Source organism: Macadamia integrifolia, chromosome 4, assembly GCF_013358625.1.
Source record: "Macadamia integrifolia cultivar HAES 741 chromosome 4, SCU_Mint_v3, whole genome shotgun sequence".
Taxonomy (NCBI): domain Eukaryota; kingdom Viridiplantae; phylum Streptophyta; class Magnoliopsida; order Proteales; family Proteaceae; genus Macadamia; species Macadamia integrifolia.
In genome coordinates, this window is record NC_056560.1 from 24,621,439 (window position 1) to 24,645,017 (window position 23,579).

The 23,579-nt window shown below is 38.0% G+C and overlaps 2 protein-coding genes across 2 annotated transcripts in view; one reads left to right on the plus strand and one right to left on the minus strand.

The window, feature by feature from the left end:
- The window catches only part of LOC122077262, a 6,281-nt gene extending 2,136 nt beyond the window's left edge, over nucleotides 1-4,145 (plus strand). Inside the window, exons 2-3 of the mRNA XM_042643149.1 lie at nucleotides 2,545-2,635; nucleotides 3,855-4,145. Coding sequence (XP_042499083.1) covers nucleotides 2,545-2,618 — 74 coding nt within the window. The 3' untranslated portion in view covers nucleotides 2,619-2,635; nucleotides 3,855-4,145. The remainder of the gene's footprint in view (nucleotides 1-2,544; nucleotides 2,636-3,854) is intronic.
- A 1,924-nt stretch (nucleotides 4,146-6,069) lies between these two features.
- On the minus strand, nucleotides 6,070-10,271 carry LOC122075574 (1-aminocyclopropane-1-carboxylate oxidase homolog). The gene is made up of 2 exons (XM_042640647.1): nucleotides 9,299-10,271; nucleotides 6,070-6,442 (listed from the first exon to the last, which is right to left on the minus strand). The coding sequence occupies exons 1-2, from the start codon at nucleotides 10,136-10,138 to the stop codon at nucleotides 6,188-6,190; spliced, it is 1,095 nt and encodes a 364-aa protein (XP_042496581.1). The 5' UTR covers nucleotides 10,139-10,271; the 3' UTR covers nucleotides 6,070-6,187.
- Between the last annotated feature and the right edge of the window lie 13,308 nt (nucleotides 10,272-23,579).

The window sequence follows — 23,579 nt, forward strand, 5'->3', positions numbered from 1 at the left end:
CCCCCCCCCCAAAAAAAAAAAAAAAACCGACCACTTTTAAACCTTTTCAAATAACTGATGGATACACTATTAGAACTCTTGATTGCATTGGAACTTGCCTAGCTGTTTAATTTGGTGGCTGTTATCAATACAAGCTTATGAGTGCATTATTTGATATATTTCTGTCAATTATGGGCTATATAAGAAATTTAGTAATAAAGAATCATGTCATACAGATGAAAGCCGGCCTGATTCGAAAACTTGAAATTACTGTTTGGGTAGTAATGCAGGAGCATGATCACCACCATTGGATATGGTTTGATCTTTTGTTTTGGGCCTTGGATTTGTACTTCGTAACTTGGATGTATTTTGCGATCATGTAGGCTATATACAAAGGATTATTTTTTAAGAGTAGTGGGAAAATATTCCATTAGTTGGTGTTTGTGGTGCCCAATTTTGGAAGTTCTATAGCCTACAGTTATAGACAAATTTGTCATGGTGCCTAGGGCAACCAAGGCAGTAGACACCAGCAAGGTGCTAGTCCAGACAAAGCTGCCTGGATGCCTTGACAACTATGGTTGTAGAGTTGCTGATTTTGAGGAATCCCCTCTACCAAAAGTCGTGGGCTAGTTATTTTTGGTCAGTTTTTTTGTTATTTCTTTCCTTAATAGTTTAGCTTATTTTTAAGAAGTTTGAGTCAATAAAGATTCTCCCAACAGCCCCTAGGTTAGGGATGCTTAGTTTGTCTTTTCATCTTTTATTTATTTCCCCACAATTTGAATAATGGATTTGAATTAGCTTGTTTGAATTGAAGTAGTTTCTTCTCTCCATCCTAAAACGATTTGCGCTTTCCTCCTTTCTCTTTCTGTCTCCCTTCTCTCTCAAACCTCTGATTTGAAAACCCACCACATCAGAGCCATTGATTTGATATCTGCATCAGGCAGTGGGGCTTTGCCCATCCGTCCAGAATAGTCTTCAAATTTTCTTCTTGGTGTGCTTCCGAGTTGTGTGCAAAACTGCAAACCTGATTTTAAAGACTTACATACAGAATTTTGTGGGCTTAGTTTAGGGGAAGGTTTCCTGGATTATTGGAATCTGCCTTTCAGGAATAATTGAACAGGAGTGAGGTTGGTCGAATCAGCATTTCTGCTGGATCTAGCAAGAGGCTGATTCTATGTTTTCACTTTGTTTATGGGTAGCCTACATTAAAAAGTGTTTCAGGCTGTAACGGACTAACATATTTGGTATAACCTGACAAGTTTTTGGTATAACCATAAACCTATGGGTTGCTATGGATCGCTATGGGGTCCACCCAAAGCAATAATAATCTAATTATAAGGACTCGCAATTCTTTAAATAAATGGAAGTTCTGATCCCTTTCAAAGAGAAGTGGACAGTACTAGAAATTAATATGGATATGGGTTTGAATAGAAGCAAAGTTTAAGAATTAGGGCCTTTGTGCAATATAAAAGAATAGAGGGTTAAGTGTAAATAGAAGAACTTATCTTCTTCTTCTTCCTTTTGTAAAACGCGAAAACCAGCAGGATAGGAGGTGCAATTGAACTGAATTTTCAGGGTGAGGTTCCCAACCCTTGGCCCTATTGAATCCTCCCAACAAATCAGTTCAAGAGACCGCAAACAGATTGAGAAAAATCTCAGAAATCAGGTAGGGCAGGGTTTTCAGATCCAGCAATGGATTGAAGTTGGTTATCTTAGCAGGGGAACTGGTTTGGACTGAAACTCTCAAGGCTTTGGCCACCCTACGATTAGGACTTAACTCTCAAAATCTTAGGAAGAAAAGGAAAGGGAGGGGGGAGAGAGAAATGAATGCAAGGGTACTGCTGGTACTACTAAAACAGAGTACCTAGAACAGTTGGAATATGAGAGTAAAAGTAACAGATAATAATGAAATAAGGTGAGAGAAAGAAGTAAGAAACTATCCTGGGAAGGGAGACTACTGTGAGGGAAGAAACCAAACTAGAGAGACTGGGAGAGAGAGGGGAAGGTCACCTGACCAGTGGTCACACCATGGCAACTGTAAAACTTCAATATGCTTATTCAATTCTCTCTCCTGCGTTGGATTACAAGCATATTCAAAAAAGAAAAGAAAAAATGCACTCAAATAAGGAAACTTGAAGTAAACTTAAACAAGGATTCTAGAATCTCCTACCTATCTAACCCTAAAATAAAAAAAAAAATGCAATTGCAGGAATCTCCCCAAATAACTATATAACCCCTACCAACTCTTAATAGACCAAGAGGTAGCGTTGGTTCTGGTTTGTTTCGATTTGGGTTTCCAGATTGCGTCATGCCGGTGATAATGCTACTGCATCAATACCAATGCTTCTTCCAATGAAAATCTAGAAGAATTCTGTCCATGAATGATCTTAAGGATATCTTTTATGCTCTCTAGTGAGTCTTTGCCCTATAGTGTTTTTATTTTATGTACAAGTGACAGCTTGGATATATTTTTGGCAGCCCAAATCAAGTTCTTGTGTAGGAGGAAATATCCTTAATACATTTTGACTCGTTTACAAGCAATCTTATTGTCCTTTTTGACTGCAGGTGCATCTCCATATCCGGTGGATTGTGATACTAATACAAAGAAAACTTCCCAATCCGAGGATGAGGAAGGATGAACTGCATTCCTGACAAAGTAGGTATCTGGAGTGAGTGTTATTTGTTTCCTAGGTCTATACTGTTTCTTGATCATAACTGCCACTCCTACCTGTCATTAGTCAACTAAGCCATGGGGCAAGTGTCGAGTCCAAAATGCAATTTGGCCATCTTGATGTTTCTGGTGTCTATGGAGCAGGTAGCTTACCTCGTTCCAAGAAACAAAGCTAAGAAGTAGGATGTGTCATCTTTATACATGTACATTTAATTACATTTCCAGTGTTGTATCATAGGACTTTCAATTCACAGTAGTCATATTTATAACCGAACCCCTGACCCAGAACTAGAGTAGCATGTCCTCTGTTTACCTATCAAGTTTCAGTGCAATCCAAATTTACCTAGTAGGAAAAATAAGGTATTGAATATAATCAAAGACTACCAAGGAGACTACAATTGGGCGCATGGACATACGTAAGAGTGTATGCCTACACACTAGAGGATACATTGAATCTTCATCTGAGATTTGGCATTGTGGCCAATTCACATCGTTTTCTAAACATCCAAAGGGTAGAATTTCCAGATCACTCGTCCACGTGGCAACAAACAGAGGGCATGCTTATCGAATTCCAAGTGAGGGTGTGCTGGAAACTTTTCCCCGTACAATTCTTTCTTAACTTTCTATGACATTATATTTCAAAATTTTAAAAAGAAATCTATTCATGTAAAACATTTGGGGACAATTGATTCATTGGTGCACAGGACAATGTTCTGAACTGGAGGCCTGCTTTTGAACAATGGGTTCGGGCCTGGGGTTAAATGTGATTTAAGTTATATTCGTTCCTCATTTAAGATTGAAAATTTTGCTTCTGGAAAAGATGTGTGAGAGTTAAATAGAGAATCCCTTTACACTTGGTTGATGACTCAGGTGTCTTGCCCAAATGGTTCATTGACCAAGTCAACGATTCTATTTTTCTATGAACTGGTTCTAGGGTCTGTTCCACATCTCTCTTGGGAACTGTTGTGTGCCAATTGGTTTAACCAGCATCTTGGCCTTTTTTTTTTATTTCTTCTTCCGTAGCCACCTCCCTCCATCTGATCTCTTGCATCATTGTTTTGCTGGTGTAGCTGGCCCTAGTCCTCCTATATTTATTTGTTTCTTGGGGAGCTAACTATGCCGTTAATTCTGTTATTTGATTTGAATGATCCATCTTGATAGTTTATCTAGATCCATCTTGATAGTTTATCTGTTGGGTCTGCAGGCTCATCACTCTGTATATAAAGAGAAGGGGGAAAAAGAAAGTAGATGGAGAATGTATGGGTCATGGATAAACAGCGAGCATAGTATGGGGAAGTTGTACAGATTATAACCTGGGTGGTTCCTGGGAGATCAATCCTGTAATGATGTTTTGGAAAACCACAACTACATTCCAGATACTAACCCATGGTCTGTGACGCTAGACAAAGAAGTAATTTATTGTTTTAAATGTCGAAAGCCTTACACAGTAAATTACTTCACAGAAATCATATTGAATATATCCGTTTGCACTTCATCAGAATGCTTAAATTTAAAAATTGGAGCAATGGAAACTCTCTTAAAAAAGGCCATCACCAGATCACAGAATTGTTGAGAAACTGATACTCGAATGCGTCCCTAAATGGAGAATCTAAATCTCGGTCTTATGGGTAAAGGGGAGTTTGGTTTATATCAGTCTCTCCGTGACAATTTGTCTATAAACCTGTTTATTTGTTAGATTACTTGTGTATGTTATTCTTTTGTGAGAAGGAAAACATGCATGAAGGAAAGCATTCAAAGCTGGATATTGCATTGATGGGTTTAGAGTGCAGACCACAGCAAAACGGTCAGGTTGTTACATTGTGATCTAGTGGTTGCGGGTTTGAGTTGAAAAAGAGTCTCCGTGAAAGAAGCATAAGGAAAGAAAAGGGGTTATGGAATATTTGGGAGCACTGAAGGTATAGGGTTTCAGTTGAATACAATGACTAATGCTGAGGAAATCATTATTAGGCTTTACAAGGGTAGCCAATCTTGGTTGAGAAGAGCTTGATTTATCTCCATTCCCCTTTAAACGGTACATTCTGAAGGAGTCCTTCCCAGACCGAGAAAGGAAAGTAAAAGGGACAAGTTAAGACATCTTTCATTGCATTCCAACAAAGGTAGCACTCAAATGGGGGAATGATACTCCTCTCAAAGAGAAAAGATTATGTTGGGAGGGGTGTTAGAGAGACCCCCACGCTCAAGCAATAAAAGTGTGATAGAGGATGTGACCCTTAAACCAAACAACTTCATACCAGGACATTTGTAAGCTTTAGGACAACCTAGGTCCTTGGACCCCATGGGGGTTGCTCAGTTGGCAAAAATCAACACCTCAAAATTAAGAGGCCGTGAGTCAGATTCTCAATATCTTGTAGAAGGAGAGAAACAGGTCATAGGGGGGCAATCTAACCATACCACAACATACCCTTGTCGACTGGTTACTGTCCAACACTGGCAGAGCATCCCAAGCATTTCTAAAGAACAGGGAAAGGTCTAAATGGAGTCCTTTATCAGAATATGAGAATATACTAGTCAATCCAAATGCTACTGTTTTTAGCCATCCTTCATATGAGTTTGAGAGTACCGGCCTTATTCACCTCATGATTTCTATAAAGCCCAAGGCCACCTTCCTTTCAAGGGATGTCTTGTTCTGTGAACATCGTATTTCCATCCCATCATGGAAAGATAAGGGGGAATGATGATATTGAATCGCTATCTAAATTAGGGTTTCTAAACTCAAATTTATGTCATTGGAAGAATCTCTCTTTGAGCTGAACTTTTACATGTTCACAGGAAACTTTGGGGTTTACACTCAATAAAATTTGGGTCTCCTCTAATCTGTCACATGATAGGTATTTACATCACTTTTATAAGATTAACATAACCTTAGCCCAGTCCAGTCCAGTCCAGTCCAGTCCAGTTCAGTCTAGTCTTGCAATCCTAATTGTCCACAAGCTGGTCTACTAGTTTCGCATATTTAAATAAATATGAATGAACAAGATGCAAGATGGAAAAGACTATAGGTTTCCGGAGGTTTTAAAACTTGGGATTGATATCGCATCATTTGGGACCAATCCAAATCGATATGACATCCTCTGGGGTCGGATCAGATCAGATGAATTTATCCTCATTTTTTTTTTATAAAGCGTTTATTTTGAATTTTTTTTATAAAGTGTTCATTTCAATTTTTAAAAGCATGTGAGCTTCTAATTCAGTGGAAGACAGCTAGGTAATTGGGCATTTGGGTACTCGTATAGATTTAGGGAAGGTCGCTAGTTCAACACTCCTACCCTACCTTCTTAAATATAATAGTAATTTAATAGTTACTAATAAGTTTGTTTGTTGGTCTCTTGTCTAGCCCTTTTTGGGTCCCTATGTGACCCAGTGTGGGTCTTTAAAATAAAAGGAAAAAAAAACTATAGTTTGGGGTAAAGAAGCAAACCATATCATTAACCATAATAGTTTAATAAATCCATGTCAACAGAGATTAACTACTGCCCATATTTATACTACATTAATTACTTACAAACCCTAAAAATCTCAGAGCTTGAAGTAGCTTAAAGCTGTTCTTGGTTCATCCTCCAGCTGGATATTGTAGCGAGCCTGCTTGTGTTCATGCATTTTGAAACTCCTATAAATAGGTGGTTTCTCTGGTGAGACTAACTCTGGCAATGGACTGCAAAGTTTCGATGTGTTAGATGATAAAAATAAGAAGGCAACTGTGATCCCTGGCTCTTGAGAACTGTTGGCCAACACTCGGTGTCTAACAGACTTGAACTCATCATTAGAAAGCACCTAAGCACATGAGAATTGATGATCAGTGAAGAAAAGGAAAATGTTTGAGTAGTAATAAGGATCATGTTGTGTTTTCGGCTTCAGATGACTTCATGATGTAATACTATGGTTCTAAATCTCGGATTTCAATCAGGTTTCAACCTTGTTAAAATTTCTGAAATCTTGGTGAAATCTTTTTTATTTTAGGCTATTTTTAGAAATTTGATCAAAAATTTTAAAATTAGGGTTGAAATTATCAAAACTTGGTCATCTCAGGGTGGATTGAAACCATTGAAACTTATGGTCAAAATTTCTATGACTAATATAAGTTCTTCAAAACCAAATGAACCGGATCAACCTCTAAAATAAACTGAAACAACCAATAAAAAAAATGACCCCGGTAAAAAAATGGACAAAATCGTGTAAAAAATGGAACACCTAGTAAAATGTCATAAAGAATCAATCTTCATATTCAACCAAAAAAAAAAAAAAAAATCACCCTTCATTTAACTCAGGCTAAGTCATTCAAGACTTTCTTCTTTTTTTTTTTTTTTTTTTGCTAATGACGGGTATCCAGGCCTTTGGCTTGACAAGTCCCGAGAGCCCATACTGACCCCACAACTGCATAGTCCGGGTCATACTGGAGTTGAATGAGAACCATTCAACTTTCACTAAAAATAGTGAAGAGCACTAAATACCCTCGTGTGAGTGGTCCAAGATATACCTAGTGGAAATCAAACTTAGGACATCCGAGTTTACAGTTCGTACCAAGTTCATAAGTCACTCAAGGCTTGTTGTTTTGACCAAGTCACATAAAATAAAAATTTTTAAAAAGGTGGGGAGACTTGGAATTTGGACTATTTGTTTAAAAACTGGTACTTATATAATTTTTGTATTGAATTCTATATAGTTTGTCAGCTTTTGTCAATGATTTTCAAACCAAAATCAATTCTTGCGGCTTAAAATGTCTAATTAATATCCGACCAAGGCTCATCTCCATATGTACATATATAATTAAGAAGAAGGAATGCAATCCATCAGTTTGTGTCCGCAGACTTCGAGCAACGCTCCCTCATTGGCCGCATGCATTGGCATGTGCTGCAACTAGCTTTCTCTTACCCTATAAATAATATGTATATAAATTAATCATGTTCACTCCATGTGTTGAGTATGGTTTAAAAGTTAATTAAGAGAAACTGAGCCCTCTATGTATCTTGGCCATGTGTTTGTGTCATAATGTAATATTGTATATATTATATTTCAAAATTTGAAGGTTAATTAAAAGAATAAAATTCCAGATGTGACTCGTTTGGAGCACCACTTTTGAAGAGAATGAGTCAGGTCATTTTATTTTTTTGCTAAAGATCAATAAATGAATATCATTAAAGAAAAAAAATGAGAGAATTACAGAGGAAAAACATTGAGCTTTTATTCTAATTTCGGCATTGCCATCAATAGAACAAAAATCCAATCACTCTAAACTTAAGTTTACATAAACCAATGTTTCAATATTTTCTTAAAACCCCAATTCAACTCTACTAACAATGATTTAAATATTATCAAAACTTGTTCAAAATTTAATAACACTGTAAGAAGGAATATGCATATTATATCAATGAGAGACTAGAAATTGATATTATCCATATGACCTCTATGGAAACCATGATCAAAGTAGGAGAGTGCGAAAAGAACATAAAGGAATCTGTATTCCTTTTTCCCATTAAGAAGATTACCCATCATTACCCTCTATGGTGGGGTTTGCTAACTTCATTGAAACAACCTCATAGGTCATCCCTCACAGTCTTACATGAACACTCATATGAGATTGTGGGCATTAAGGAATCACATAAAATATGAGAGATGAAAGAGAAAAATTAATATTCTAAGAGGTTGCCTGTTTGTGAGACTCACATATGTGAGGCTAGACTTTTAGATTATTGTTTTAGATCATTTGATTAGACTAACTTTTGTGATGTTTAGAACCCTCAACAACCCTAATTTCCTAAAGGCTTTTTTAATCTGTTCTTATGCTTTATTTGTCTGTACTTTTGTGTTGTAGGGCCCCTTGGTCTCTAGGAGTCTTCCCTTGTTGATTTGTGTTCTTCTCCCTTTTAATAAAGAGATTCTACCTAGCTATCCAAAAGAATAAATAAAAAACTAGAGTAATATTTTTTTTTGGGGGGGGGGGGTGTGGGTGAAAACCCTAATTTTGTCAAGAGCCCTAATTTGAACAAGTTGGATCCTAATGAACTTCAGATTGATATGCATGCCGGTCGATAGCTCCACCTATCTAACAAAAAAATCTCTACAAATGATTATTGTGTTTTCCCTTGAGATATCTTGGTTTTGTTGTGGACTTTGTATAATCCTTTGTGATAGTTTCTACTCATTTTATCACTGCATAGAATAGATTTAGGATCGAGTTCTCTATCAATTTTGCTAAACTGTCCTGCTCGTAATAAGGAGTCTGCTATAGAGTTACACTCCTTAAGAACATATTAGAAATTAAAATCCAAGAAAATTTAGGAAGGATTTTTTATTTCCAAACATACAAAAACTGCCACATGGGTTGAGAAATGACCAACTGACATGCTTACATACCCCCTTATATGACGGGTTTTTCATAATACCCCCTTTAACGCCTGAAATTGACCTGCACACAGGCGTCGGAGGGAATCCTCCCCCATAATATCTATAACAGAATTGGGGTGCCTACGTAGTAAAAGGGCTATGATATAATACTGAGAGGGTTAACAAAAATGTATAAAATTTTTAGGAAAAAAACACTGGATTGAATATGATCATTGGACATAAGGAAACCAAGGAAAACTAATTAAACTTGAAATCAAATATTAGAACTTTGTTGATGGTTCTTACCTGAAGGAAGTCTCCAATATTAACCAAGAGTGCACCTGGTAAGGGCATGACATGAACCCACCCCTGCTCACACTCCACTTGAAACTCATCATTCTGGTTATGCAGCAACACAGTCAAAACTGTAGAATCTGTATGAGGACGTGTCCCCAAAGTCAGGTCAGGTTGAGGACAGTAAGGATAGTAATGTGTCAACATAAGTCTATCCTCCATGTATTCCATCAACCTCTCAGGAGCTACACCTAACCCTTCACTAATAAGCTCCATTAGGGTTTTCCCTAGTTGCTTCATATATCCATCCATTGCCACCATCTCTTCACGACAAACTGCCGGAATCTGGTTAAGCTCAGGTGGATTTGGTGTCCAATTCACCTGAAGTGAGTCCCTCCAAGTGGCTCCTGTGGGTACCCTAAAGTTATAAATGGTCATGAATACAGCATTACTTCCTAGCTTTCCGGGGTAGTATTGTGCCCTAAGGTCAGCTGGTTGTTCATGGAATGATTTTGCAGCCATGATCATATTGTCAAGAATAAAATCTGGAATACCATGGTTGATGATATAGAATATGCCTCTTCTACGAGACGCCTCTCGAATTTCATCGATGATTCTAGATCGTGAGTCGCCGGAGAAACTATTATCTATGCCGGAAAGATCAATAACCGGGATCTCAATGGTGGTAGTACTAGGTCTGATGGTAGAAAGAATCTTGGATGGTTGTATGAAGAACCTTGGAATGGTTGAGATGCCAGAGTCAAGAAGGCCCTTGACTCCTATCATTGTATCTTCAAACTCCTTAGCTTCTTTGGCTTGATCATACTCTCCAGGAGGATTAGATAAGGCCATGGAAAATAATGATTCTCTTCAAGGGTTTTCTTTCCTTATATGAAGGCTTTGGGAGGTTAATCAGGTTAAGATTTTATTTAAGGAGATAGAAGAAAGGGATTATCACCATAATGAGCTAGGGTTTCTCATCAAGTACTCAGTATCTTTCACTTTGATCAATGAAAGCAAGTAGAAAAGAATCACAGTAATCATAAGCACGCGAAGACATAAAGCTGAACAAATACTACTTAATTTAACTGAAAGTAAGGGAAAAAGGACTTAAAAAAAATGAACTAGTATCTTTCATAGATATGGAAGAATGTATTTTATTCAATTATGGCAGGATTCTCCTTAACCAAGAACATGATCCATAATAATAAATAGGTTTAGCTTGTCACCACTTTGGTGACAGTTGATTTTTGTAATCATTTATCAACTCCACCACGTGACAACATAGTGACATTTAATTTTTGTAATTATTCAACAACTCCATCACATTACCACAATTCACATTGGGCTGCAATTTTATGGACAAGGAATCCCTATGGTTTTTTGTTTTTATGTCAAGTTTCAGCTCTTTCAGATCATACTAAAAAGCAAAGATTTAAAATTTAAGGACTAGAAAGAGGGTGTTTTTTTTCCTTTTTTAAGGCAGATCCATGATGGATATATTCTAGTTTGTCACGTTATGGTGAGGGGTATCAAAAGAAAATAAACTTATCCCTTTCGGAGTTGTTGAATAATTACAAAATTATTTAACAAAAAAACCCGATGGTTCCTTGTTTTTATGTCAAGTTTCAGCCCTTTCGGAGTTGATCATATTGAAAAGAAAATAATTAAAATTTTAGGACTACAAAGAGTATGCTTATTTATTTATTTTAGGAAGATCCTTTATGGATAATATTCTAGTTTGTCATGATATGGTGAGGAGAATTAAAAGAAAATAAGCTCATCCCCTTGCAGTTTTGAAAATTGATATGCATAAAGCCTATGACATCTGTTAGCCCTATTTATATGATGTCATAACTTATATGGGTTCCCCTTGAGATTTTTGGATGAGTGAAAACTTGCTTAGAGTTTCCTATGATTTATGTTCTGATTAGTCGAAAGAAAATAGGCTTAGCCCTTTTTTTATGAGAGTGTAAATGATTTTGAAAGTGACCTTTAGCCTAACTCGATCTACATTAAGGATACTGAGAGGAGGGAAGATCCTTCACCATTACTCTCTTGGAAGACCGAAGAGCCATGACCAATAGATGTTGTAAACATAGAGTTTACTGATGTTTTGATCTCTACCTCATTCAAAGGGGTAAGTCGTGTATTTATCATTGAGTTTGTTACAGATTATTTGAACTCTACAAGTGATAGAATTTGAGTTACACAAAAACTCTCCTACCTATAAGGAAGGGATATTTTACAAGATAAGGATTTGAATTGGTCTACGTTGAATTCAAATGGTTTTGAATTCTAACGTCTAATAAGGAGGCTTCAAATTTAAATTCAAAAGAATTTGAATTCAAACGTTATCCTTAACAGCCCCCCTCAAGTGGAAGATGGTCTCGTGCAAATCTTCAACTTGTCACATAGAGATAAGAACCGGACCGTAGATAATGGCTTTGTAAGAATGTCTGCAATTTGATCCTTCGTTGATATGAATTTGACAGTCAGTAAACCTTTCGTCACAAGATGTTGAACAAAGTGGAAGTTCACTTCTATGCTTCGTCCTGGCATGAAATAACGGATTTGTTGTCAAGTAAGTGGCCCCTAAATTATCACACCATAACACTGGTGACTCAGTAGGTGGAACATGAAGCTCTTGCAAGAGCGAGGTGATCCAGATGAGTTCCGCCATGGCATTTGCAATGGCAAGATACTCTGATTCTATAGAAGAGCGTGCAATGGTTGGTTGTTTACGAGCAGACCAAGATATTAAATTTTCTCCTATGTAGATAGCATAACCACTAGTAGACCTTCTACCATCAATGCACCCGACCCAATCAGCATCTGAAAAAGCCATGAGCCGGTTGGAGGAAGCTTTTGAGATAAGAAGACCATGTGTAATAGTGGCTTTAAGATAACGCAAGATGCATTTGACTGCCTGCCAATGTGTCTCCGTAGGAGCATGTAGATATTGACATACCTTGTTCACCGAAAAAGAAATTTCAGACCTAGTTAGAGTGGCATATTGTAGTGCCCTATGATACAAAGTGCAATCGGTCATAGGATCACCATCATGTTTGGATAGCCGAGTCGAAGAAGCCATAGGATTTTAAACCGGTTTGACACCCTCCATTCCCATATGTATCAAAAGATCATGAATGTATTTGTGTTGAGATAATATGATTCCCTTTGGGTGAGAGAGAACTTCCACGCCTAAGAAGTAGTGAAGAGAACCTAAGTCTCTTATTGCAAACTCTGTACGTAGAGAGTCAATAACTTGTTGAACCAAAGCAAGCGTAGAACCAGTGATCACAAGATCATCAACATACACCAGAATATACAAATAATCATCACCAACTTTGGAGATAAATAGTGATGTATCTGTTTTGGAGCCTTCAAAACCAAGTGTGAGTAAGAAAGAACTCAACCATTGAAACCAAGCCCGTGGGGCTTGTTTTAACCCGTATAGTGACTTGTGAAGCTTGCAAACATGGTGGGGCCTTTCTAGGTCTATGAACCCCGATGGTTGAGACATATAGACATTCTCATTTAGTGTGCCATGGAGGAAGGCATTACTAATTTCTAATTGACGTAACGGCCAATTTCTGGTTATAGCCAAAGAGAGCATAGTTCGAACAGTAGTAGGCTTCACAACTGGACTAAACGTTTTAGTATAATCAATACATGCTTGTTGGTTATACCCCTTTGCCACCAAACATGCTTTGTATGGTTCAATTGTTCCATTAGCCAACAACATTTTGTTTGGGTGAAGGAGGGACTAAAGTCCATATACCATTTCGCAGTAACGCATTGAATTCCTGCAACATTGCTTTATTCCATTCTGGATATTTGGTAGCCTCTGTGTAACATGTAGGTTCCTTTGCAGTAGTGCTTTAGGTTAGGAAGACAGATGGTAGTGGGTAACAGCTAGAAGGCTTTGGGTTAGATCGAAGTTGCATAGGATGAGTCATTTGATTAGACTCAATAGGGGCAACAATGGTGGAAGGTTGACTTGCATCTATGGTAGGGGGATCAAAGGTGGAAGGTTGCCCTGCATCTGTGAGAGTTGGTAAAGCATCTGTTGCAACAATATTAGATAATAGAGGGAGAGGTGATGCAACAGGGGGAGATGGTAATAGTGAAGAGTTCAACTGGGTAGATTGTGAAGTACCTAAGGAGGAACCAGTTGCAGCAGTAGTCCCAGCAGATGGATTGTATGACATTGAAACAGTGAGCCATGGTGAGGATGGAAAAGGTTGTAACACATGGGATTGTGATAGAGATGCATATGGAAAAACAGTTTTTATAAAATTGACATGATGAACAATATACATTCGGTTTGTTGTGCAATCAAGACATCTATAGCCCATATGATTAGGACTATAACCGAGAAACACACATGGAGTGGAACGAAATGAAAATTTATGTGTTATAGGGACACAATAAAGGATAGGCAGCACATCCAAAGACCTTATGAAACTTTTAATCAGGTTTGGTCCAATTAATTTTTCAAAAGGTGAAAGATTATTGAAAACAGGTGTGGATAACCCATTAATCAAATATACAACAGTTTCAAAAGCATATTGCCAAAATTTCAAGGGAAGGGAGGTATGTGCTAAAAACTGAGGCCGTTGTCTATAATTGACGTATTTTACGATCTACAGCCCCATTCTGCTCATGCATATGAGGGCAGGCAACACGATGTATAGTTCCATATTGTGTCAAGATTGTATTCAACTTTTGGTATTCCCCACCCCAATCAGACTGAAAAGCCTTAATTGATTTGGAGAATTGCCGTTCTGCCATGGTTTTAAATTGAACAAAGAGGGAAGGAACATCAGAATGTTTTGTAAGAGGATAAAGTTAGGTGAATTTAGAGAAATCATCAATAAAAATTAGAAAATAGAGATGACTATTAATTGAAGAAATAGGAGTTAGGCCCCATACATCACTAAAGATTAACTCTAAAGGTGCAATACTGATGCTTCCAGTTAGTAGTAAGAAAATCTTGTGTGATTTTCCCATAAAACAGGATGAACAAGTACTTGTGGTTGTGGAAGAGCAAGGTAGTGCTTGAGACTTAATGACACTACGAACAACACGATTGTTGGGATGTCCTAAACGAGCATGTCATGCATCAATGGAGACATGTTCATTGATGTTAGCTTCTTTGGAAAGAGAGGAATGGAGAATTGTGTTAGCTTCTTTGGGAAGAGAGGAATGAAGACTTGTGAGACGATACAACCCATCTTTAAGGGACCCTTGAAGCAGCGGCACCTTCTTCACCTGATCCTTCACAACAAAATGGCATGGGTGAAATTCAAAGAAGCAAGAATTATCCTTTGTAAAGTGATGAACAGACAAAAGATTTTTAGTGATGGTAGGAACATGAAGAAGATTTGTGAAATGGAAATTCTTACTACAAGGAGAACTAAATGTGGAAGAGCCAACATTGGTGATAGGTAAACCTACCCCATTACCGACTCTAAGTTTATCATTACCAGAATAACCTGAAGATTGTTGAAGCATTGATAAATTGGGGTTGGGTAGGAATAAGAGAGAGAGAGAGAGAGAGAGAGAGAGAGAACGTGTCTGGGTTTTCCTTGCAAGGAGGAACTCATGGACGAAGCGATGGTGAGGCTACGGGTCTGGATAGTAATGGTGATCTCAATCAATGGGCAGGAGATTCTTTTCTTTTAGGGGAATCTCACCTCATCCCTGGGCACAAAAATTCATCTGTTGGTACGATTTCTGATGAGCAGGAAGCTCTTGGTTTGATGGATGATCAAAGAGAAGAGAATGTACCAATTATTCCAAATGCCCCTATTGGAATGGGAAGGGATTACGATCAGCATCAATGCACTTTTGCAGAGGCTATGGGATGACCTGCTCTACCATCTATGGATCGGTTGCCGTCTCCTGTAAGGGATGGAAACTTAACACGTATAAAGATCCCTCAAGCAGCATATGTGAAGCAACTAGAGCTCCATCAGTTTGCTTTGTTAGGTAGAGTTAATTTCAAGGCTATATCTATGGATACTCTACGTAGTTTCGTGAATACTAATTGGCCATTACAAGCTAAGGTAGCTCTGAAATATTTGGGGAAAGGATTTGTCTCCTTTCAATTTGCATCAGAAGATGATATGACTATTGCTTGGAAGCTTGGTCCAGTCAGAGTTGAAGGGCAGCTCCTACGCTTTTAGAGATGGAGACCGGATTTTAAGACTGATGATGAAGAGATTACCATAGGCTGTCTTGGGTGAGATTTCCAGCTCTTCCACAAGAATACTGGCATGAAGATATATTGTTATCTATTGCTAAAGCCATTAATCGTCGAACTCTGGACTCACATTATGGACACGATTGTTGAGGAGGTGTATGTGGAGAGAGAGCAAGTTGGTTCCGTGGATTCATATGTTTTTAAGCAAACTATGGAATATGAAGCTCAACCTGCGCATTACGCCTCTTGCTGTCGCTATGGGCATAAGGCTGATGCTTGTAAGGCTTCTTCCAATAGAGAAAAGGGATCTAGAATTCTTGGAACTATTAATGTGGTCGAGCACTCAACGGTTCTTCCTTGTTGACTGCAGGAATGGTGGTCAAAACAGCTGGATGTTGCAAATCCATTAACTTTGGAAAGTGATTCAGCACTTGTGCCAAATCAGGGATCAGATTTGGGAGACATCCCTTTTATGGAAAATCCTATCCTTGAGAGTCCTATTTCCATAGCTTGAGCAAATTTAATAGGAAGGATTCCATCTCCAATAGTTTTGGAAGGAGTAAGTTTTGTGAATGCAGCCAATGAGGCTGATTCACTTCCTATTTTAGAGCAAGAGCATGCTGGACATAAGTTTGAATTTTTGCAAACACCTGGACATGGATCAAGTTTGATTACGAGTTTGGATATGATCCAAACCCAAGCTAATGGTGATGAGGATGTTTTTCCAGATAGGGATCTTCAATCCTTGGGTTTTTCTGAAGATGGACGCTTGGAGCTGGTTTTGCCATTGTCGCCAAGTAATGTCAATACTAGTGTAGTCTCTCCGATGACTGTATCAAGCTTGGACAATGGGCGTATGGATATTGTCCATTATGACCTTTCTCATTCTGAGATGGAGGAGAATAATTCTGGAGTTCCTTTTGTTCCTGTGGTTCGTCGGCAATCTAGAGATGCTCAGGTGGTCATCCTAGTATCCTCTAGTCGCAGGAGTAGCAGGGCTCATGAGATGAACATAGTAGATGGGTTGCCTCATAACCAAAACATTGGTGTGACTACTCGTCGCACAACTAGAGAAGCTAACAAGAACTTACAATGATGCAGTTATTATTTTGGAATATTAGGGGTATTTCCAACGGACGTGCTCGTGCTGCTCTTCGCTCTCTCATTTGTGAGCACAAGCGGTTGTTTGTTTGTTTGTTTGGCAGTGCCAAAAGTTGATACTGGTAGGTGTCCTATTTCTTTGTTCGTGAACCTTGGGTATCAAAAAAAATTTCTACAACCGTCGGGATGATTCTATCCCAAACCTTTGGTTTTTTTACAAGGAGGGTCTTATAAAACCTTTGATGGTGATGTCCTCTGACTAGCATATCACGCTATATGTGGAAGGATGTGGTGAAAAATTTTTTATCTCTATTGTGCATGCGAACTGTCTAAGGATAAATAGGCGTAAGCTTTGGTGTGATCTTGCTTCTATCTCTAGTGGAAGGTTACCATGGATTGTACTTGGTGATTTTAACGCGTACGTATTTTCCCACGAGAAACGGGGTCCAGGCCATTTTAATTTAGGCTCATCTGAAGATTTTGCTGCCATGATGGACTCCTGTAAGTTGGTTTCTATTCCGTCTTATGGATTGAAGTTCACCTAGTCAAATAATAGAAAATATGGAAATGTTCATGCGGTCCTAGATAGGAGCTTGTGCAATGAGGAGTGGCTAGATCGTTTCTCTAGAATTTCCCAAAGGGTTTTACCTTGCGGATATTCTGACCATTCTCCCAGTGTTATCTCTTGCAATGAGGTGCCTCTTTCTACTAATATTCCTTTTCATATGCATAGATTCTAGGCTGAGCATAGAGATTTCAAGAATGTTGTGAGGGCATCTTGGGAGATCCCTGTGAGGGGTACTCCTATTTTCAGAGTGCTAAGGAAGCTAAAAAGATTAAAAGGTCCTCTAAGGGCTTGGGCTTGTGATGTTTTTCCTCATGTGGATCATGAAGTGGCAAGAACAAAGGTCGCTCTGGAGCATATTCAGGAATTGATGGAGGCTGATGGGTTTAGTGAAGCTCTTTATGACCAGGAACAAGTCTCAAGATGAGATTATGATACTGCTATAGGCCTTTACAAGAAGATTTGGGTAGAGAAATATCGTGTCAAACTGCTGAATGAGGGTGATCGTTGCTTGAAATTCTTCCGCGCTTCGGCCAAGATGCGTCAAGGTGGAAACACTATTTGAGAAATTCAAACTGAAGATGGAGCTATCCATACTTCTCTTTCTGTCATTGGGGAGAAGTAAGTGGATCATTTTGAAATTTTACACAAGCGTGGTAATTTCAGGAGAGTTGATGATCTTCTTTCAATTATTCCAGAGCTAGTAACCCCTGAAGATAATGATATGCTTATGAGGATCCCCACCTCAGACGAAATTAAAAATATTGTCTTTGATTTGGACCCGTCCAGCGCTCCAGGACCAGATGGCTTCCTTGGTGCTCTTTTTCAAGTTTGCTGGGATATTATCAGAAGGGAGGTATGTCATGCTATTAAAAAAAAAATTATTGAAGGGCCCAAAGGTGTAAATTGCAACTTTTTAACATTAATCCCAAAGGTGGATAATACGAGAAAAGTTGGGCAATTTTTCCCTATCTACTTAGGGAATTTTTTCTTTAAAATAATTCCCAAGATTTTATCCTCCTGTCTTTCTTTGCTCTTGCATAAACTGATCTTTGAAAAGTAGGGGGCATTTCAAAAAGGAAAAATCATTTTTTCAAATATTGAAGTTGCCTCAGAGCTAACCAATATGATGTTTTCCAAGTCATATGGGGGCAATATGGGTCTCAAATTGGACGTCCAAAAAGCATTTGACACGGTAGAGTGGGAGTTCATGTTTGATGTGCTTCGAAAGTTTGAGTTCTCTCAGGTGTGGATTGGTTGGATTAATCAGATTCTAGCATCCTCTAAGCTTTCGGTTTTGGTTAATGGTAGTCCGATGGGATTCTTTGGTGTGGAAAGGGGCTTGCGTCAGGGTGATCCTCTCTCCCCGATGCTTTTCATTCTAGCTGAAGAAATATTGTGCAGAGGATTGAAAGATCTTCGTAATAAAGGGGTGGTGAAGGGTATTCTTGGACCTAGACATGTTCACACTCCTTCTCACCTTCTTTATACAGATGACTTGGTGATTTTTATGAATGCTGAGATTAAAGGGGTTAAGAAGCTTAAAGAGTTCCTAAATTCCTATCAAGCTTACTCAGGTCAGCATATTAACCTTGACAAAAGCAAAATTTTTCTAAGATAGAACTAGCCAGGAAGGAGAAGAAGAATTAAAGAGGTTCTTGGAATCTCTGAATGTGCTTTCCCTACTCGCTATTTAGGAGTGGATATCTTTAAAGGTTGAGTTAAGAAGGAATTTATCCTCCCTTTAGTGGATAAATTTAAAGCTTGTCTTGCAGGATGGAAGGGTCGTCTTTTATTGATGGCTGGAAGAGTTGAGCTGGTGAAATCAGTGATGTGTAGTATTCCTATTCACACTTTCTCAGTTTATCTATGGCCTAGTACGCTAATTTCATTAATGGAGAAGTGGATTCGCAATTTTATTTGGGGTGGGGATGCGAATTCGACTAAGGCCATTATAGGGAAATGGAGTGCTCTTTGCAAGCCAAAATGAGGGAGGGTTGGGGGTCCATCGTTTAAAAGATATTAATCTCACCCTTCTCTCTAAATTTTATTGGTTTGTTAAGTCTGACAGCTCTATGTTTGCTTCTTTTCTTCGTGGAAGATTTGTAGCTACAAATGGGTCTCTTAAAAAGGGTAACATCTCTTCTTCAATCTTGTCGGGGCTAAAAAAAGTTTAGGACTTTGTTTGTGCATCGGAAAGGTGGATTATTGGTGATGGATCCTCAATCAATTTCTAGTATGATCGCTGGATTAATGGTAACAGTTCCTATGATATCATATATGATGGTCAGCCTTTCTCTATTAAATTAACAGCGAAAGTTTCAAATTTCATCGTAGAAGGACGTTGGGCTATTCCTCTTATTGTTTCGAATGATATGAAGGCACTTTGTGATCTGGTGAAGTCCATTCCTCTCCCCATAGTGGCTGTAAAAGATAATAGAGTTTGGTCTCTTTCTGAATCAAGCAAGTTCATTATTTTTTCGGCTTGGAATAGCCTTAGAGAGAAATTACCTGCCTCGGCTTGGACAAATTTAATTTGGCAAAAAGGGTTGCACCCCAGGTCATCACTATTTGGCTAGAGGTTAGTTCATGGTAGTCTTCCAACCAATGATAAAGTATCGAAGCGCAATATTCTTATGGTGCCACGATGTCATCTCTGCCTTAAAAATGTGGAATCATTTCATCATATATTGTTGGACTGTGATTTTACAGGCAAAATTTGGTTCAAATTGTTGAATTTTTTTTTTATCAAAGATGGAGTGGTTTTCCCTCTCTTGAAGAGTTATTCTCTTGGTGGAAGAGAAAAGCTCAAGTGGTTTCGATTAGGAAGTTATGGCTTGTTGTAGTTATTCTGATTCCTCACTAGATTTGGAAGGAAATGAATAATCGAAGGTTTGATAATAAATCCCATCCAATAGATCAGGTGGTGAATTCAATAATTCAAGATCAACCCATAAAAGTGGGGCAACATAGTGATGTACTGAGATTTGAGCTCAAAATTATTTTCCTGGGCTTGTGGTAGAACTATGCAGGAAGGTTGGGCAGCTCTAGAAGGGTAAAACCTATCTTTCAGAGATTTAGGTGGAGGGTTTTGCTATTGGTCTCTCATATTGAAGAGTTTTAAAGAGAGTAAACATATAGGCTCACTACTTGTTGGATCTCTTCTTTCTAACCGATCTTAGTATTTCGCACCCACTTAACACTCATGCAATAAAAAACTACTCACAACTTAGAGTAAGACAAGCACAAAAGAATGGAAAGAAAAACCTTTTTTGTTTAATTATTATTATTATTTTTTGGCTTTTTGAGAGCTTCAGTAGGGATCCGGGGTTGCACAGGTCAATTCCTGAGGTACTGCTATAGAGCGAAACCTGTCTTTAACATACTGTGAGGCTTGGCAACCTCCACCGATGCAACTATTATTGTAAGTTGTTCTTCTCAGGAATTCAATAAAATAAAAGGAAAAACAAAACAAAGCAAACAAAGCACTCCAATTTACCAAAAGAAAGCGAAAAAAAAACATGGAACTGTCTCCTCGGAAACGACGCCAAAAACTTGTTAGGATTTAAAATGTAATCGCAAGCATACGGATCAATGTAGCTACGGGTCAAACACAGGGAGAGCAGCCACTTTATATTTTGCTTCTTTAAATAATGTGAAAGTGAACTAATTAATGGTTGTGATCTAATTCTAACTACCGTCCTAAACATATGTATCTAAAATAACGTCCTAACCATTCGTCATCTAAGAATTTAAATACGCAAGCCACGCAATTAAAATTAAATAAATAAATAACTAAAAATAAACACCCCCATGCAATTAAAAAGCAATGAAGAAAAAAAAATACTGAAATAAAAATAAAGTAAAAGAAAGGGGATAAAGCTAGAGAGAGGCTCATAAGTAGGTTCCTCTACTTAGCTCGAGGGATACATCATAATATGAGGTTCCCTACTTAACCAGAGAGTCACTTTTACAAGGGTTACTCTACTTGGCTTTAGGGAAAGAGAGACAATTAAAATAAAAATAATAAAATGATGGCTCTATGGCTAGGAGGGGCAAAGCCAACACATACACTAGCCATGAAAGGAAAGGGAGGCAATCAAAATAAAAACAATAAAATGATGGTTCTATGGCTAGGAGCTGCAAAGCCAACACATACACTAGCCATAAAGGAAAAGGGAGGCAATTAAAATAAAAACAATAAAATGATAGTTCTATGGCTAGGAGGGGCAAATCCAACACATACACAAGCCATAAACCTTGGAGGAAAGGGATAGCAGTAATGTCACAACTAAAATTAAAATCCTAAATTAAGAAAGAAAGGGTAGTCAGAAGAGGGAATGAGAGGGGGGTAAGAAGACTACTTAAGGAGCCTACTTACTTGAACTTCAACCCTTAAACTGAAAAATTGGCCGATTTGAGATACTACCAGTACTAAAAACCAGATCTGGAATAAACTAAATCTGAAATTTCCAGTACTAGAGAAAAAAAATTGAACTTGAAAGACATGCTCCATAGTTTGTTCTTGTCACTTAAAACTAAGCCTAGAACTAGAATTTCAAAAGTATAACTTCAATTGCTTAAACAATAAAAATAAGAGACTGAATCAAAAATAAAAGTGCTCGCATTAATCGAATAAAAAGAACTTACAAAAGTGTTTAAGGTATAAACCTAGAACTAGAGCTAGAGAAAGAGAAAACTAGAGAAAAAGAAAGAGCAACTAAAAAAAACTAAGAAGAGAGAAGTAGAGAGGAAGAGAGGGACCACTCTTTAGGGTTTTGTGGACTCCCTTTTATAAGGAATAGGAGAGAGAGAGGAGGACGTCCAAGGATGGATCCCCTTAGATGATTTTGTGGTGAGGTGGAGGAGAGAGAAAAGAGAGAATCGTAGGAAGTAGAGAATCTCCAACAATTTTGCTTCATTTTCCTTCTTTTTTTTTATTTTTTTCTCTCTCTCTTCTTCAAATGTGGGCAGCATCTTGGACGATTTTTCTTTTATTTTTTTCCTTTTTTTTCTTTCCAATTTTTTCTCCCTTTTTTTTCTATTTTTCTTTTTTATTTCCTTATTTCTCTCTCCTCTTGCGTAAGAAACCCTTTGGCCGACCTCCTTTGAGTGATGAGTAGGAGGGAGAAAATATTCCAAAAAAAACCTCCACAAAAAAAATAGCAACCATAAGGTTCAAACTTGAGACCTCTTAATAAGGAAGGGATTTTGCACACCACAACTCACCAACTACGCTAGGTAGTTATTGTTACTAAACACGAATCTTCAATCACTTAAGGGTGTTGTTCATTGATCATTGTTGGCATTTGGAATATTCCTTGTACCTCTGGGACAACTGCATATGAGTTGGTTCTGCATCTCGGTTCAATTCTGATCCATTATTCTTTTTCTAGCCAGAAAAGAATAATCACTTGTACGGTTGACTAAATGAATGTGTACTTTTAATTGAACACATCCATCTTGCTCAGAATTTCATCCTCTTCGTAATTATGAAAAGAAACAAGATCTCTTTACGTGTAAAATTAGAGATATAGAGTCTAATAGTCCTTAAGGCCTTAAAAATATAAAATCTGCAAAAAGAGAGTAAAACCCAAGGTAGCTCCATTCTAAATATGTAAAATGCATGTTTTACTACCCTAGATTTCACACATAAATGTGCTCATCAGAATTCCCCCATACTTAGATTTTGCTAGTCCTCGAGCAAAACAAAACAAAAAAGAATAAAAACAAAAAACTTAACTCACTTTTGTAGGAATCATGGTTGCACTTAACATGTGCTACAAGCCTTTAAACCCCTAGGTCACCCTTAGTGGACGAGTTGTGTCTTGTGGGTGTTCGCAGTGAATATACACCCAAAATTCAGAATAAACAAATCCCAACATTGGCTAAAGGTAAGGGCCATACCGATCCGGAGCAAAGATAATTCCTCTTACACGGGACCCCCATAGTTGCACTTTTATTACCCCATATCAATTCCAAGCACTAGCATATTTCTTAATTTGGAACTCACCTCGTCTCTTCTAAAACATCCTTATCTTAAGGCAAGACCACTTGTGAAGAAATAAGGAACCAATGACTAAGGCGTTGGAGTGTTTTCGACCAAATATGTTACCAAGCATTAATGACATTTGTATTTTTTTCTCCTTCTTTCACTTAATAAACTCTATTCTACTCCACAACTTTTGGCTTGAATGATATGGTGGAGCAAACACCAGACACCCAAATTACTATGTAGTTTGCTTTTTGCATATGCCCACAAAGACAGTGATGCTAGAGTTCTTTCAAAAGTTTCCTATCTAGGAATTTCGATCAAAACACCACGCTTCCTGAGGTGCAGTGCCCTGTCTAGTTCCAAGGGAATCAACTCTTATTCTTCTTTGTACCACATTTCACACTTCATTTAAAATTATGCT

Bases quoted from the DNA above. Each gene is read 5' to 3' on its own strand.
- LOC122075574 (XM_042640647.1), bottom strand. From the start codon at position 10,138: ATGGCCTTATCTAATCCTCCTGGAGAGTATGATCAAGCCAAAGAAGCT. The intron at 6,443-9,298 runs GTAAGAACCATC...TCATGTGCTTAG, and splicing joins ATATTGGAGACTTCCTTCAG to GTGCTTTCTAATGATGAGTT.